Source organism: Haplochromis burtoni, unplaced genomic scaffold, assembly GCF_018398535.1.
Source record: "Haplochromis burtoni strain Fernald_Lab_line unplaced genomic scaffold, NCSU_Asbu1 Contig_12, whole genome shotgun sequence".
NCBI classification, from domain to species: Eukaryota; Metazoa; Chordata; class Actinopteri; order Cichliformes; family Cichlidae; genus Haplochromis; species Haplochromis burtoni.
The window spans coordinates 2,545,287-2,563,042 of NW_024582373.1; the positions used below are offsets into that span (position 1 = coordinate 2,545,287).

The following is a 17,756-nucleotide window of genomic DNA, read 5'->3' on the forward strand; positions in this document are numbered from 1 at the left end:
TATTATAATAATATATATTTTTTAAATTTATTTATTTTATTTTATTTTTTTTAAGCAATTGTACTTTTTTAAATTAACAACAGATTATGTACAACAAGATGAGGAAACAGAATTTTGGAAGACCTGTGTTCTTTTTTTCTTTCAGACTCAGAGAAAAGATTGCTCATAGGCATATATTACAAAGCCCATACTCTTACAATCTAACATGAAGTGGTTAAAATTCACAGTAGTGGTTAAAAAAAAAAGACAAGTCCAGTATTTATTTATTTTCTTTCTTTTTAAATCATGTAAAATATCAGAAAGAAATACAAAGTGGAAAAAATATACAGGAAAGTTTGCAATGATTATAACAAAAACACATTTGTGTACCATTGATTCAGTCATAAAAGCCAGATTAAGAAACATTCAAGTTTTCTTAAAACATGAACAGAAAAGGTGATCTGACATTTAATATTCTTGACTAGTAGGCCTAACAGTTGTTGCTAAATCAAGAAAAAATGAAAAAGATTTTAGAAAAACACACATTTTTCACATGATTTAAACAATTGTAAAATAATTTTACGTATTAACCTCCTAGGACCTGGCGTCCACATATGTGGACATCACATTTTGGGTTATTTAGACCAAATTACTGAATTTTGCTCTACAGGGGCCTGATATCCACTTACGAGGACATTATACTGCTACTGTTCTATCGAAATTTTAAATGAATATCCTCATATTTGGCTCTTTTCTTAAAAACAAAAATAAGGTTAAAAGAAAAATCTGGTAATTCTTTGTTTTTTACATTCATCGGGTACCAATATGCCCAAATATCAAAGAGAAATTAAAAATGTATGCAGTGGAAGAGTTCGGGTCTTAGGAGGTTAAATATAAGTACCATTTATTTGGTCTTGGCTCTAGGTTCAACTGAGTTGCTCCTGCATGTGTGCAGTCTTTTAACTTTCCAATCCAAATCTGTCCTGAGTACAACAAACCAAAAGGTGGCACCAAAACTCATCTCTGACAAAATCAGTCTTCATTTAATTACTTTCTAATAACTTGAAACCTCAGTCTTATAGAAAGCAAACAATAAATATTTTTAATTTTTAATATAATTAAATATAGAGTAGCTTTAATAAAAATAAATTAGCTTATTTTGCCATCGGTGCTCAATCTGTCTTCTTTAATGTACCATAATACATTTGGAGAAATGAAGGCTGCGGCACCTGTTATGTTTGTCTGAAGCAGTTTTTAGTTTGCAAACTAAACACGATCAAATTTGATCTGATGCTTGCCATGCACACAACTGACAATCTTTTCATGAGATCTACATTATGAAGAAATGCTACATTTTTAGTAAGGCGGCAGATGTTGCCTTTCAGTGCATTACGCAGTTGTGTATGTGGTTGGTCATGTGGTTCCCTTATTTAGAAAGCAGCCCTTCATCTTGATGTGATAGGCATAAAAGCCGAGTGAGTGAGGTTCTCTTTTGGGCATTTTCTGGGTACAAGTCAGGTGTGAACCCAGAGTCTGTGACCTGTAGAAGTCAGCGTGGGAATTGCAGCAGCCACAGCGACTCAGCAGCAGACACACGTCTTTCCTGAAAGCTTGTGTGAAGATGGTGTACAAGAAAGGATTGCAGAGGGAGTTGATAGGATAGAAGAGAATGAGCAGGATTTTCGAGTGAGACACAGTTATGAGGGGCATATGCAGGGCTGCAGAGATGGCGAAGAAAGAGATCGGTGCCATGCAGAGAAAGTCTGTGAAAATGAGCACAGCCATGCGCTTGGCAATCTTGGTGTCTCCACGCCGGGTGGAGTGCTCTGGGTTGTGAACACTGAGATATATGCCTATGTAACAGTAACAAACCACCAGGAAAGCAACAACATTGAGAATGAGCACAGCCACCACATAAACCTGAGCGCCGAGTGTGTTGATATCCATGGGCAGACAGATGCTCACTTTGCTGTAACTACTGACCCCCACAAGAGGGAGCAGGGCAACCAGCAGAGAGAAAGCCCAGCCTCCTACCATTATGGCTGTGACATGATGCATGCGCAGCCTCTTGTTGACATGCATGGCATTGGTAATGGTATGCCAGCGTTCAAGACTAATCACAGTCAACGTGTATACCGATAGCTCGCTGGCAAACACAGTCAGAAACCCTGCTATGCCACATCCAGGACCGGTCTGCCAGTCTGTGGCATGATTGTAGTACTCATGACGGGAATGGTAGTCCATGAAGGCAATTAGGATGAGATAAAGCCCCATGCACAGGTCGGCAAAGGCCAGATTACACATGAGAAATCTGGAGACTGTGAGCTTATGGTGGCCAATTAGCAGGATGACCAAAACAGCCAGGTTACCGGCCACAGCGAAAACCGTAATGATCCAGGTGAGACAGCGCAGGAAGGAAAAGCCCAGTAGGTCCTCGCAAGGATTAAAAGCATCTGGCTTTGGGGAGCATTTGACAAAAGGGTTGCTAAGACAGTCAAATTCCAGGTCTGGATACTGAAAGTTGATGTCATTGATAAGACTCGTGTCATCAGCAGTCGGATCTCTGAAGAATACACATGTTAAAATTAGCATCAAAATCCTAGAATAACAGACATAAATGTGCTTAGAGACAGTACGTGTGGTACAGTTGGGATCAGAAGTTTACATACACTCATCGTGGGTGTGAATATCATGGTAATTCCAGAGTGGAATGATTGAACAGCATACATCTTTAATGACAGGTTTGAATCTATTTAGGATTTTCTCTAATCCACCCAGAGTATATACATACACCCGAAATAATAGCTGTCTGTCTTTTAAAGCATAGTCCACATATTTTCAATAGGGCTGTGGTCAGGGCTTTGGGAATGCCATTTCAGAAATGTATCGTTAGCCTGTTTTATCGATTCAAAAACCTGTTTTGATGTGTGTTTGGGATTGTTGTCCTGTTGGGATACCCAATTCTGTCCATGTTTCAACCATCTAGCTGTTGATTTGAAGGGATGCTGAATGGCTCCAGAGTGTGATGCTACCATCACCATGTTTGACAGTTACTGCGGTGTTCTTAGGTTTGAAACCTTCACCTTTAGTACTCCAAACATACGTCTTGTCATTGTGGACAGATAGTCCCATCTGATTACAAACCTGTCTAGAAGGCATTTGGCTACAAATTTCAGCCAACCTTGAAAGTGCTGATTTTGTCTTGTTTGACACACTTTGTGTTTGTGGTGATGTGAAACTTGCTTGATTGTGGAGAGTGACACTGGTGTTCCAGTGTTTTTCCACTGTTTCCGGAGGTTCAAGTTCATGGTCGGCCTGAGCCTTGTTGGTTTCTGAGTTGTTTCTGAACATCCTAATCAATTTCCTTTCATTTGAGGGTGACATTTTGGATTTTCTTCCAGACTTTGGCAAAACATTGACACATCTGAATAACTTGTATTTACGTACAATAGTTTGAACTAATGAACTTAGAACAAAGGGAAATTCTTAGGACATTCCCTTTGTTCTCAGTATTGGTCAATCTATAGAGTGCTGTCAAATTATTTTTATGCTGGCAAAGAAAAATGACCAGTTGGAGTCGATCATGATTACTAACAATAAGTTAATTAGCTTAGTCAGGTTAAAAGACATTGTAAAACAATCGGCAACACTTGTTTAAAGATTTACAGTGGGGCAAAAAAGTATTTAGTCAGCCACCGATTGTGCAAGTTCCCCCACTTAAAATGATGACGGAGGTCAGTAATTTGCACCAGAGGTACACTTCAACTGTGAGAGACAGAATGGGGAAAAAAAAAATAAAAATCCATGAATCCACATGGTAGGATTTGTAAAGAATTTATTCGTGAATCAGGGTGGAAAATAAGTATTTGGTCAATAACAAAAATACAACTCAATACTTTGTAACATAACCTTTGTTGGCAATAACAGAGGTCAAACGTTTACTATAGGTCTTTACCAGGTTTGCACACACAGTAGCTGGTATTTTGGCCCATTCCTCCATGCAGATCTTCTCGAGAGCAGTGATGTTTTGGGGCTGTCGCCGAGCAACACGGACTTTCAACTCCCGCCACAGATTTTCTATGGGGTTGAGGTCTGGAGACTGGCTAGGCCACTCCAGGACTTTCAAATGCTTCTTACGGAGCCACTCCTTTGTTGCCCGGGCGGTGTGTTTTGGATCATTGTCATGTTGGAAGACCCAGCCTCGTTTCATCTTCAAAGTTCTCACTGATGGAAGGAGGTTTTGGCTCAAAATCTCACGATACATGGCCCCATTCATTCTGTCCTTAACACGGATCAGTCGTCCTGTCCCCTTGGCAGAAAAACAGCCCCATAGCATGATGTTTCCACCCCCATGCTTCACAGTAGGTATGGTGTTCTTGGGATGCAACTCAGTATTCTTCTTCCTCCAAACACGACGAGTTGAGTTTATACCAAAAAGTTCTACTTTGGTTTCATCTGACCACATGACATTCTCCCAATCCTCTGCTGTATCATCCATGTGCTCTCTGGCAAACTTCAGACGGGCCTGGACATGCACTGGCTTCAGCAGCGGAACACGTCTGGCACTGCGGGATTTGATTCCCTGCCGTTGTAGTGTGTTACTGATGGTGACCTTTGTTACTTTGGTCCCAGCTCTCTGCAGGTCATTCACCAGGTCCCCCCGTGTGGTTCTGGGATCTTTGCTCACCGTTCTCATGATCATTTTGACCCCACGGGATGAGATCTTGCGTGGAGCCCCAGATCGAGGGAGATTATCAGTGGTCTTGTATGTCTTCCATTTTCTGATGATTGCTCCCACAGTTGATTTTTTCACACCAAGCTGCTTGCCTATTGTAGATTCACTCTTCCCAGTCTGGTGCAGGTCTACAATACTTTTCCTGGTGTCCTTCGAAAGCTCTTTGGTCTTGGCCATGGCGGAGTTTGGAGTCTGACTGTTTGAGGCTGTGGACAGGTGTCTTTTATACAGATGATGAGTTCAAACAGGTGCCATTCATACAGGTAACGAGTGGGGGACAGAAAAGCTTCTTACAGAAGACGTTACAGGTCTGTGAGAGCCAGAGATTTTCCTTGTTTGAGGTGACCAAATACTTATTTTCCACCCTGATTTACGAATAAATTCTTTACAAATCCTACCATGTGGATTCATGGATTTTTTTTCACATTCTGTCTCTCACAGTTGAAGTGTACCTCTGGTGCAAATTACTGACCTCTGTCATCATTTTAAGTGGGGGAACTTGCACAATCGGTGGCTGACTAAATACTTTTTGCCTGTGTGTGTGTGTGTGTGTGTGTACTTTTGACCCTTTTAATTTATTTTGGATTTTCTCAAATGCTCAAACTTGTGCACCAAATTATTATTATTTTTTTAAGTCATTAAATATGTATGCTGTAGAATCATTTAACCTTGGAAAAGGAACAGTTGAAAGAAATAATTAAAAGTCCAAAACAACCATCATATTCTATTCTAAAAACAAAAAGAACAAAAAACCAAAATTTTGTTGTACAATGACAAAGGGCTATTTTTCTATTTTATTCTATGCTGTATTCACCCATGAGTGCCTGTAAACCTCTGACCACCAACTGTATAATTGGGACATTTCTGGGAGAACAGAAGCAAGCTGTTGCTGTTGTTCTTCTTCCCAGACTTGGACTGTTTTTAAAAAAAATAAAGCACACTGGCTTAATTGGGCTCCTGGCATATTAAGGGAGCATCTTCACATATAAAATGTGTAGCAACCAGTAAGATGAAGGTTTAAGACACAAAATGGAGACTTTCTAAGTGACTAGGGAAAAACTTACATTTCTGTATTCATCAGATCACAAAACTTTGTCAAGTTCTTTAAGGCACTTTCCCTAAAGAAGAGAAAGGAATAAAATGGTTAAACCCCTCAAAATATCAACAAACTCAAGTGCAAATGATCCACCTACTGATGATCTGTATTCACTGGACAGAGCTTTCGACTGTTTATGCAGATGTGAATGGATTTGTTGAATCTCTGGGAGCATCTGTCGGTTACCTTTGTTTCCGCCGCCATGTGTGGAAGGCGCAGCAGTGGCTCGGGTACGTGAGCTCCGCTTCCAGCAGTTCAGCTAGACTTTCCAGTGGAGGGAGGCTCTTTAGAGCATAGGCATGGCTGGCTTTCAGAAATTTAACCTGCCTCAATCCATTAGGGGGGAGAGACCTCAGAGCCGTGGAGGAAACATCCCTGAAAGGCAAACACGGAGAGAATGCAGACATACATTTCAACGATGATTAGTAAAACAACTATGATTAAAATTCATTGAACTACTTGCAGGCACTAGAAAAGCTTTCGTCTGTCTTTCATGGGTCATTTAAACTCTGCCGAGGGCTACAAAGCAACTCGATCCAAGAGAAGCCGTTTGTTGATGTAGACAGTGAAAGACATGCTTTCTGGCAAATTCACTGAATCATCCACAGGTGTTCACAGAGTTCTGGAGACTTTGGCAACAAAGCCCCAATTCATTTTCATATTTATCAGCCAACGAGTAAATCATGCTGCCTCTGAAGAGATGCGCTTTCACGAGAAAGCAACTTTATGAGAATAGAGGTTGCAATTACTGTCTGAATACATTTTTATCTTTAGCAAAAAGACATTCAGGATCTCCTTCCCGTCATTCATTTGACTGCATTACCTTTACCCAAATATTTATTATATCTATAGAACCCAAAAGATCCAAAAATGACTCAAAAGAAAGTTCTTTTTTTTTTAAACATCAACCACAGAGTTGGTTGCAATCAGAGACCTTGCAAGCTGCATGCACCGCAGATTGAGCTATTTGCTTGCTAATCAGTATTCAGCAGTCCTGCCTGCCTTGTTGGTTGTTTACACAGACAGACTGTCACTACCCTAATGTTTATACAATAAAATAAGCACTGTTATGAATATCAATCTCGCTTTGTGACCTAGCTGAAATATAATCACTTTAACTCTCTTTAATTCTGTTGATTGAACACAGCATTGAAAAGTAAATACACTAACTCAAGTGCAATTTTTGAGGTTTTTATGCAATTTCAGTATTTTCCACAGGGAGAGGGGACTTCTTTGCACATGATTGCTGTACATCCAGTTGCAACTTGCAGCTTAAACTGCAAAACAGTGTATAAAATACATCAATTCAGCCATGTAATGATGAATAGCAACATTAAACATAAATGGATTGCATGCTAAATTGCTACTTCTCTGCTTAATCATGTCTTTAAAAAAGAAAAAAATGACTGAAAATAAAGTAAAAGTGGTGATATTAATATTGTGATTTATTTTTAAAGATGTCATAGCACTATGTCACTCGAACAGAGCGCTTCTCCCTGACTGCTAGAATGGGAGGCAGAGCCTTCAGCTTTCAGGGCCCTCTTCTGTGAAACCATCTCCCAGTTTGGATTTGGGAGACAGACGCCCCCTCTGCTTTCAAGATTAGGCTTAAAGTTTTCATATAGAAAGGACTGGATCAAGTGACCCTGTCTTTTGTCTTCCTCGGCTTACCCCAAACAGCTGAAACGGTTGACTGCCCCTCCCTGAGCCTGGTTCTGCTGAAGCTTTCTTCCTGTTAACAAGGAGTTTTCCCTTCCCACTGTCACCAAGTGCTTGCTAATAGGGGGATGTCTGATTCTTGGAGTTTTCTTTCTATTAAAGTACAGTAGGGTCTTTACCCAACCATATAAAGCGACTATTGTTGTGATTGGGCACCATATAAATAAAGCTGAATTGATATATTAAAACAAGACATCAAAACAATGCACTGAAAGACACTTTCAGGCTGAGATGAGCTGCAGTCTATGGAGATAATTTTGTGTGGAACTGTCACTACCAATCCACTTGTGGGGAGTTTCATGAACTCAAATTACTTACAGAACAGTTGGACCTGTGGCTCCTTCAAAGGCATCTTCTTGAATGTTACGGAGATACCAGTTGTCTCTCAAAACTCTACAAAAGACAAAGAAACAGTATAATGCACACAACACTGAGCGAAACAAAACTTTTTGTTTGCTCAGCTTCACACTGACAGTGATGAGCATTGGGTTTATAATAAGGGTGCCTGCGCATATCTCATCAACAACAACATTCAGCATTACTGGGACAAAGAAAACAAAGGAATGTAATCTTTGTTTAGTCTTACATTGTGTTTGTTCACTGGTACATTCAGTTTTCATGATTGGGGGGGAAAGGAAAGGCCTCAATCTAAACGTTGCACTCCCCAACAGCGTACTGTCAAGCTCAGGTGTTTTTGTTTGTTTAAATACTGATGATCAAAATGCTTACAGCGTGTTGAGCTTTGTCCCATTGAATGCGTGCGATTTTATTTCCTTGAAGCCATTTCTAACCAGGTTCCTGTCAAGGACACAACGTTTGAATTTATTTAGCTGTCAGAAGCACCAATCACCAAGGTCAGATAAATGAACATGAAATTTCAGAGACTTATAAATATGCATCAAGAAACATTCCTAGAGAATAGTAACAAATAGTTCCTTTTAGCTTTGATGTGGGGGAAAAAAAGGACATTAGTTCCCTTACTCACATGTCAACATACTCCTCTGTGATACCCTGGAAGGAATTGGCAGGAATGATGTCAATCTCCATGTTGTCTGCCATGTCTCTGCACACAGAGAAGATAACGCTCACTCAGGCTGTTGGGTTTAATTATCAGTTAGAAAAAAAATATGTATATTCATAGAAGAAGAAGGAAAAAAGAGAGCAGTATGATGAAGTGTGACAGAGTTGAAGGATTTGTTACAGGGTTGGTGGCATCGCGATATCGACGGAATAAAAGTAAAACAGAACAAACAGAGCTAATGACGTGAAGCACCTGCGGTTTTGCAGCATGCAGAAAGACGCTAATCCAGTTTGGAAACACACTATTTCTTTAAACAGGATTACTTACAGGATAATATTTGGCGACAGGGAAGAGATGGTTGTGAAGTCTGGGAAGTGTGCAATGCCCGTGTTAGAGATGCTCCTGTGATGACAAACAGCAGAGACAGATGATCGTGAGCAGATAAGAGGAAATCTTCAAAGCAAACAAAAAAAAAAAAAAAGACCGGGTGGGAGGGAGGAAGAGTTGCAACATTTCAGAAGACTCTTCTAGAAAACATATCACTTTCTGTCCATGACCTTTGACAAGTTTCCTTGCATTTAATTTGCGGCAGTGAATGCCAAATAAATGAAAAATATCTCCACAGTGACCTTATATTGGATAGAATAGTAATAGCAAAGCATAATAGAGGTCATGAGAGCTTCAAGATTAAAAAACACAAGTATAATGGTGGTTTGTAGGTAACAAGAAAATGTCACAATCATAAAAAAACCCAAAATTACAAAGTAGGGATGTATGAACAATATAGACAAATGCTCTAATATCAGTGCAGCTGTATTATGTTCAGACTTACAAAGAGAAGTATTTGCAACTTCTTCAATTTCATAAAATTGAAGAAGTTGAAGTGAAAGACTCAAAACTGAATTTTGCAAATTATTATTTTCTTCCCTAGTCAATAGTGGATTTTAGTGTCTTGTTCACCTCTTAGCCATAATTCTGTTTCTCACTGACAGCACCAACATTTTCTACCCTCCCAACCTCCCCTAGCTTATAGCCTCAATAAATTGAAATTTACGCAGGAAGTGACAAACAAAGCTTGTGTAGTTTCCCACTATACTGCTAGAAAAGCTTTATATTCTATATCCTGTGCTGCCTTGTGAATAACAATATTTTCCTGTCACAGTAAATAGTCTGATCTGGATACAAATTCAGTCCTGTGTTTATCAACCTGCCAGCACTTACACAGAACTTGCAGTTGCCTGTTCGGACAGTAATATTTGGATTATGTCTCAGAAGCCTGGTCACCCACCATGACAAACAAAACAATCATCTGACTGCTGCTTGGAAGTCATCGGGACTGAACAAAGATCAAACTTTTCTTCCTGCCTTCCTTGAGAAACAACTTTTTAAATTGGTCTACAGTAGAATTATTTTCAGCGTTAACGCAACATATTGTTTTTTTTGTGCAACCTATTTTAGTTTGTTCTGTGATCCTGTAGGAGTGAATGTGAATGTGCTTCTGTAGGAGTCTGCAGTCGGTCAAGTGGATTTTTTTTTTCTTATTTGTTGTGCAAATGTTGATTCTGCTTCAGTTGAGCCTTCAACCTGTGTGTAGGTGTTTACCTACATGTATGCAAGGCTGCGCTTATACACAATGCAAACAAGCCGGATGCTTAGCAGGTACAATGTTTACAATGTACAGAATCTTAGCAAAGCTGGTTTGGAGGCTAACATGTGCTAATTAGGATGCAACGAAGGTGCAGATCAGTCAATAGGGAACATTATTAGATATTTTCTCATGGATTTAGGCATTATGATTTTGCTAATTGCAACAGGAACAACATAGTATCATCGTGAGGCAAACATCATGAGTGTGTTAATCTAACCAGCAGCTGTTCAGCCCCTCCCCAAATCAAAACAAAAAAAAGGCCTGGCCATTAAGTCATTGGATTCAACATTCAACAGTCTCAACTTTCTATAAAGTTTATATTAAAGTACCCAGAAAATGTACAGTGCCATGCAAAGTCTTGAGCCACCCGTTTTCTTTCTAGGTGCAGTGAATTGTAGAGGCATGTGCAAACATACAAATACAGAATGTAAGGAAAAAACAGAGTTTGCACAGTTCTAATGAGCTTGAAAGTCAGTATCGGGTATGACCACCTTTATTCTTCAAGCCTGAACTGTCTTCTTGTAATTTCTTTAAGTAGTCTTCAAAAAGGACATTCAAAACTCCTTTGGATGCTGTTTTTTGTTCTGTTTTCTGTCAAGGTGATCCCAAACTACTTCAGTCATGTTGGTGTCCGGGCTCCGGGGAGGCCAAATCTTGACTGATGCTGTTCCACTGTGTATTTCTCTGTTCAGGTATGCTTTTACTGCATTGGCAGTGTGCTTGGGATTATCGTCATGCTCAAAAATCAAGCTGTTGCCAATCAAATGCTTTCCAGATCGTACTTTTCTGTCTTTATAAGTCCATCAATTTTGGCAAGCCCTCCAACACCACTGGCTGATATGTGGCCCAGAATCATGGCAGAGCCTCCACCATGTTTTACATGTTGTATCTCTCTCCAGACCTCTTATGTACATACTGACAACAATCTGAACCAGAAATTTCACATTTGAATGCATCACTCCATTAGACCTGTTGCAAATGACTTTCATTCCAGTTCTTGCATAATTTGGCACATCTCAACCTTTTCTCCTTATTTATGAATGACTCCTCAACAGCCACTCCTTCACTAATACCATTTCTGATGAGGCTTGAGAGAATAGTAGATGGATCAGATGCATTTCTCTGATCCTGTGTCTGGGTTTTGCTGAATTTTTTCATATTTTGTAAGGACATGACTTTCAAATACCATTCATTGGCTATAGATATATTTTTCGGCCTGCCACTTTGGGAATCACTTTGTTGGTTAAAAAATATTTTGAATGATTGTAGAACTATTGCTCAAGACTACTTTAAAAAATACAAGACAGTCTGGCTCCTTGGAAGCAAAATATAAAGAAAAGGGTTGGCATGAGACTTTTTCACAGTACTGTAGAGTCATATGAAGTTCTTAGGTATGGGATCTGTGGTGTTGTTGGTTTCATAGTCAGTCATCTGTGAATTCACATTAATTTGATTTATACTGTTGATAACTGCACTCTTCCTTAATCTTAACAGTCCTCACACCTGAACTAGCACCCATGTCACTTCTAATTAAGGCTTGGTAACATTTGTGTATCACTTTCAACATGAAATAAGTAAGAGCTACACATCATTATTCTGCTGCCTCTTTGTGAGTTGCTCTGCTCACTAAATCACAATTGTTTTTATCAATAACATTTATGTAACATTATAGTATCTCATTGGCTCTCTTCCTAGTTTGCAGCATTAAGCCATTTGCTAATTGTGCATTTACGGTATTACACAGTGAGGGAGCATCACTTGCTGCAACACAAATAGGCACAGACTTGAACAGGTAAACTCAGCAATGATATGAATCCCATGTCTGGTTCATATTTAACCACCTGCTAAGTTTATATGAAATGTGCACATAAAAATCAAGCGACTTACAAATATTCCAGCTTGGGCAGGTCAGTGAAGGCGCCTTTTTCAATAAATCTCAGGCTGTTGATATTCTGCACTGAGCTACAGGAAACATATCAGTAATCACAATTTTCTTGTCAGTGGCTGTCAACAAACAAGCATGGAAAAAAAAAACCCTCATTCATACGTCAGCTGCTCAAAAAGTCAAGGATTAAACACGTCGCTTTATAATGACAGACTAATCCCGTGAAACCTAAAGGAAATGCAAATCATTTACCAGCTGCTCAAATGAGTAATTGCTTTCATCGTGTTTGAATGGGACATGTGGTGGAGTGTAAAGTGTGACTTACATTTGTGCCAGGCTGTAGAGGGAGAGGAAGGCGTGTGTCTGTATATGTGTGATGCAGTCGCTCTGGGAGATCTCACTGTAGCGCACACACAAGAAAGGCTCTACATCCATCGACATATTAACAATATTTTTAGTTATGCAAAGTGACACAAGTGCTTGTTGCGTTAGAAATGGGACAGAGATGATTGATGGCAAAACAGAGGTACCACCAAGAGCTTCAGAAATACATCAGTGATGCATCTAGGCCAGGAAGACTAAGTGAAGATCTTTAAAAAGCAGGACAAAACAAAAGCGTTCCGAGACAAACAAAGTCAACAAGTCTTCCCGATTTGTCCTTGAACACTTTGTTTTCTGATGGCTGACTTCTTTTTACGAGACGCTCTCCATCTTCCTTTTGCAATCATCGTTTTACTCTGCGGCCCTACTGTAATCAGCCTGCGCTTTTCTTAAAATAACGTCGCTCGGCTTCCATTTCTAGTCGAGAAACAATTAAAGGACTCCATCTGTACCGCATATTATTTGTTTTCTTTTATCCCCTCTCCTGATTGCATTATGTATAGTGTTGTAATTACTGCTTACAGCTCTGAAAAAAAGGCCTCTGCGCATGATCATCTACATGAAGTGGTGCTGTGATTTCAAGGATGCGTCATCGGTGACAAAGGACGAGCAGGTCCTCGTGTCATTCCACCTTGACACGGGTTTTGACAGCTTTTACGACTAACTTCGTTCAGTCTCAAATTTATTTTATCACCGAAGACTACAGTATTTTGCGATGGAGGTTAAACTGAACATGAACCTATCACATGCGAGTACTTTATGTATCTGAGACCGATAAGGCTTGTCCCTGAGCAGCAGAGCAAAGTCAAACGCCCTCAACAGCAGCCGGCTCACCCACTGAGCGCTCTCATTAGCAGCTAAAAATGTTTTTTCCTTACTCATCAGACTGTTGTGAAATAAATAATAAAGCTCAGTCTGTGAACAACTCGGGATAATGCTACGGTTTTGAGACTGAGTGTCTAGCTGTAAATATGATCAAGTTGAGCCCCGACTGATGGGAAATAAATTCCCACGTCTGTAGCAGACATCAGAACCTCTATTCTTCTATACCCACCTATATGCACAGCTTTAGGAAAAAGCAAGTTAAACCCAGTTAAATGATTTTTAATAAACATTTGAGTATCTTCGACAGATCGTACCAGTAAAGGTGGTATATATGAGCTTTTTCAGTCAGCAAACAAATATTCTTCTGGAGAAAAGGTAAGTATACCCGTTAGAACCTGCTGTTCTCTTTTAGAATAAAAAACTTCTTTGGTTAGTTGTGTACTGTTTTGTTTTGTTGTTGGCAAATTTCATTACCCCCCCTTTATAGTTCTTGGCACCCTGTGCTGTCACCTGTGGATGAACTCCCTCTGGTGTGAGTGGGTATGATTTGTGGTAAGAGATTTTGGTTGTTTTTTCTAGAGCTGGATTATTTAGCGTTGTAGGTGCAACTTTTTATGGTTGAATTTATACAGATCTGGATCTACTGTGCATGAGGAAACTGATCGTGTCGTAGGTATAGTTGACGTTTTACCACTTTATTTTACACTGTTTTTATTACATGTTGCATTATTTTTTTTTCAAATTGATAACTTTTTTCTGTTTTAAAGCTGTTATCGACTGTCTCCAGCTCTCCTTCTTTTTAAATTTAGTTGTAGTTTTGTTTTTGTAAGTGCCCCCAGGTGTGCAGGCTTTTAGATGTAAACGATTGGGACGGTGTCTTGTGAGGATGGAGTTCTTCTTTAATTGTTTTTTGTGTTTGTTTGTGCCACTTCAGTGCATGGCACACAGGTGAAGTGATTGCAGTGTTTCTGAAATAGGGTGTGACTATACTTGTAGTGCCATTTGTTTGCACTTTTGGTCAGGTAGGTCTCAAGTTACAGCTGGGATATTAGTAGAATATTTGATTTGTCCTGTCTGGGAAGTTTACATGATTTATTGCTGAAATAAATGTTGCTTGGAAATTTATTTCCTTTGGGTATTTTTATTTTACATTTTACCAGCGCCAGAACATGTCTACATTTACGCTGGCCAAGCAGCTATCTTTGATTTGTCTCTACAGATCATGTTAAAAAACTCTCGTCTTTGTGTATACAAACTGTACTTTTTGCTCTTATGTTGTTTTTATACATCAAAGGGTTTTTCCTCCCATTCAGATTCAATTTTTACAGCATAATAGTAGATGGATGCACTTTGACACGAACAAGAGATGCATGGTTCTTTGTGCACTAAACTGGGATCTGTTTTGTACTACATTAAAGCATCTACCTTTGATGACAACAGGACATTAGGATAATACGCATGGGACCACATGACATGAGCATGTGGTGGATGAACCCTTTAGTTTAGAGGTTGCTGAAAAGACTGATTTCTTCCCTCAAAAGTTTTCACTCTCAACAAACATGAGGCAATAATTTTGAGTAAAATGTAACTGAAACATATAAAATCAAAGGTTTATTTATTCAAATATTTAATCTCTAAGGAAAATGTGCTTGGTGTAAACTTTCATTTGATCATACTCCAATAAATGTTATAAATAAATGATACATTACACATTTTACATTGTATTTATGTAAAAAAAAACTTACATGGGAAAATTGAATGTAATTACTTGTGCTGATTTTTTAAATGAGTTTGGAACATGTAGTAAACTCAACAACAACAGATCAAAGTGAAGCAGTTATATTAGGAAATAACAAAAAGATGTTAATTTTTTCCAAATCAGCCTCCATTAACCCAGTAAACATGACAACATCTGTTGATTACCTGATAAAGAAATGATCAAAGGATTAAACACATCATAATTATTCTATCTTTATTTCCAAGCAAAAAGCATTTGAGTAATTTTGAAGTAAAACGAAAAAGAAAAAAGCGATGGATGTAATTGTCCTGTAGAACTAATACCGCTCTAGTCCTTCACTAAGTAAAGTACATAAATTTGCCCACCTATAATACCTCTGTATGAGAGGGAAAAAAAACTTACATTATTGTAATGTTGATCAACTCCTTGAAGGCATGAGAGGGAACTCTTTTCAAGGGCAGATGAGTGAGCCTTCTGCAAAAGTCATTGGCAGTTAAATCCACATTTTATATGGCTAAGTATAAAAGAAAATGAGAAAACACAAAACTGTCTCTTTAGGTTATCCTTCAAAATTACACCCATTATAAACAAGTCCTTGGAGAAATATTACAGTAACAGTAAGTGAGAGGTCAGAGCCAATAAGTCTCAAAAAAAGAGGAAAAAAGTTAATAAAGTAGTATAATGGCACTGGTGGAGTCACATGAAACGCCACAGACCCTCTGCAGGTGGATTACAGTGATTTTAGACTCGCGTGGATGCTAGAGCATAAAGTTGGGTTACTTACAGTCGAAGCACGGATGTTGGTCCTGTGCGGGAGGCCAGCTGAGTCTCTTTGCTGCACTGAAACGAGTCGGCGGTGCACCGGCAGATGGCCGGACAGGTATAAGCGCAGCAGGAGCGCGCATTCAGGACACAGGACAGCGCGAACAGGAGCCAGACCGCCCGGAGAGCCATGTGTGACACCGGGCTACTCACCACGGGATTTAAGCAATATGTATAAACTCTGCTGAATTTTCTCACAGCTGAAGCTCAAACACCGCGCTGCACACTTTCATGCTGGTACAAAGGGAAGAAAGGCTAAATAATGTGCGCTTTTAGCGAGCTTCAGGATCCACTGCTCACTTCAGGTGCGCTTTTAATTGCGACTTACTGTCCGCGTGGAAGAGCCAACAAAGTGAAGCACAGGAGAAACTCTGTTTAACAGCCCCAGCCACAGAGATGTGACGTTTAGTGGGTGGGGGATCGTAAAAGCTCTGACAAATGTTAGCATTAAAAGTGATGCGGTGAAGTCACGCTGCCACTCATGTCGAACTAATCCGTTTATAACAGCGCGGGGACGATGACGTTTGGGTTTTCTGTTGTGAGCCAGGCTAATGTAAAGGTTTCTTTATCTCCGTCTTCCTTTTAAAAATTAAAAAAATTGTGTTCACTCAAAATATTATTAAAAGATTTCTCTCTCTTTTTCACTCAGTCACACAGGCACACACACCCACTGGACCCCTGCAACATTAAAAATCTGCATTTATACAATAACAGGAGCAGTCATCTAAAGGTGAAGACCGTACAATTATACAGAGAAACCCCCACAATCAAACGACCCCCTTTGAGCGAGCATTTGGCGACAGTGGGAAGGAAAAACTAATAGAATTTTGAATGATGAATGTGGAAATGGAGCATGCAGCATGTTCTACGCTGTCCTCTTTAAATACAAAGACTCAGTTCTTGCAGTTTTTCCTAAGTATGATACCACAGACGATTATAAATCAAATGAATCCATATGTGATCAGAGTGCAGACTTCATTAATGGGAAAACTGACTGACACGCAATTTCATGTCCAGGTAAGGCACCTTGTTATTTCTCGATAAATAAAGTAGATATAAAACTGGAAATTTATTCAAAGTGATGAACTTGTATTTCATAGCTTTTTTTTGTATTTTTAAATATGAGGGTGAACGAGAAGTTAGTGGCTGTTATGGAGGTCATCATTAGGCTGAAAAACCCAAACAAACCTATCAGACAGACAGCAAGAAATTTAGAAGTGCATTGTTAAAAAGAATGAATGTATTGACCAGCTCAGCAACATGAAACGCCCTGAAAGACCACAGAAGACACTCAGTGTGCATAGAAGTGTTTTCATGGATAAGAAAACGAGCATTATTGAGGAAGCAGGTGTATCACTGTGAAAGTCTACAAGACAGACACCTTCATGAATAGAAATACAGAAGGTTTACGACAAAGTGGAAATCACTGATTCGACCTGGAGCCAGCGTAGTTCTGGAAACTGGACTAATTAAACTAAGGAATGATGGGAAAGACAAAAGTATGAAAAATTAGAGAAACAGCTCACGATCTATGCCAAACCACGTCATCTGACATCGTGAAGACAAAGGTATAGCATGAGCATGTATGGCTGGTAGTGGAACCAGTTTACTGGTGTTTATTGATGATGTGATTGCTGATAGAAGTAGCATGATGAACTGTGAAGTATCCCACAGTGCAAATTTTAATGACCCAAACAATCAACCAAACAATCTATCTATACACTAGTACCAACTGCACATTATTTAAACATACCTGAGTATTGTTGCTGACTATGTCACAACAGCAGTGTACACATTAATAATAGCTGCTTCCAGCAGAGTAACACACTTCCTAACAAAGCTCAAATAATCTCAGACTGGTTTCTCAAACATGACAGCGAGTTTACTGTACTGAAATGACCTCCACA

At 39.3% G+C, this 17,756-nt stretch overlaps 1 protein-coding gene across 1 annotated transcript; it reads right to left on the reverse strand.

Moving 5' to 3' along the window:
* Positions 1–643: 643 nt before the first annotated feature.
* On the reverse strand, positions 644–16,055 carry LOC102302690 (lutropin-choriogonadotropic hormone receptor). Its single transcript, XM_005915449.3, has 11 exons — positions 15,812–16,055; positions 15,430–15,501; positions 12,409–12,483; positions 12,086–12,160; positions 8,878–8,952; positions 8,515–8,592; positions 8,259–8,327; positions 7,848–7,922; positions 5,997–6,185; positions 5,779–5,832; positions 644–2,542 (listed from the first exon to the last, which is right to left on the reverse strand). Exons 1-11 carry the CDS (start codon positions 15,979–15,981, stop codon positions 1,393–1,395), a joined length of 2,082 nt encoding a protein of 693 aa, XP_005915511.1. The 5' UTR covers positions 15,982–16,055; the 3' UTR covers positions 644–1,392.
* Positions 16,056–17,756: the final 1,701 nt, after the last annotated feature.

Bases quoted from the DNA above. Each gene is read 5' to 3' on its own strand.
- LOC102302690 (XM_005915449.3), bottom strand. From the start codon at position 15,981: ATGGCTCTCCGGGCGGTCTGGCTCCTGTTCGCGCTGTCCTGTGTCCTG. The intron at 12,484-15,429 runs GTAAGTTTTTTT...TGTGCGCTACAG, and splicing joins TTGATCAACATTACAATAAT to TGAGATCTCCCAGAGCGACT. The intron at 8,953-12,085 runs GTAAGTCGCTTG...TTGTCATCACAG, and splicing joins CTGCCCAAGCTGGAATATTT to GAGCATCTCTAACACGGGCA.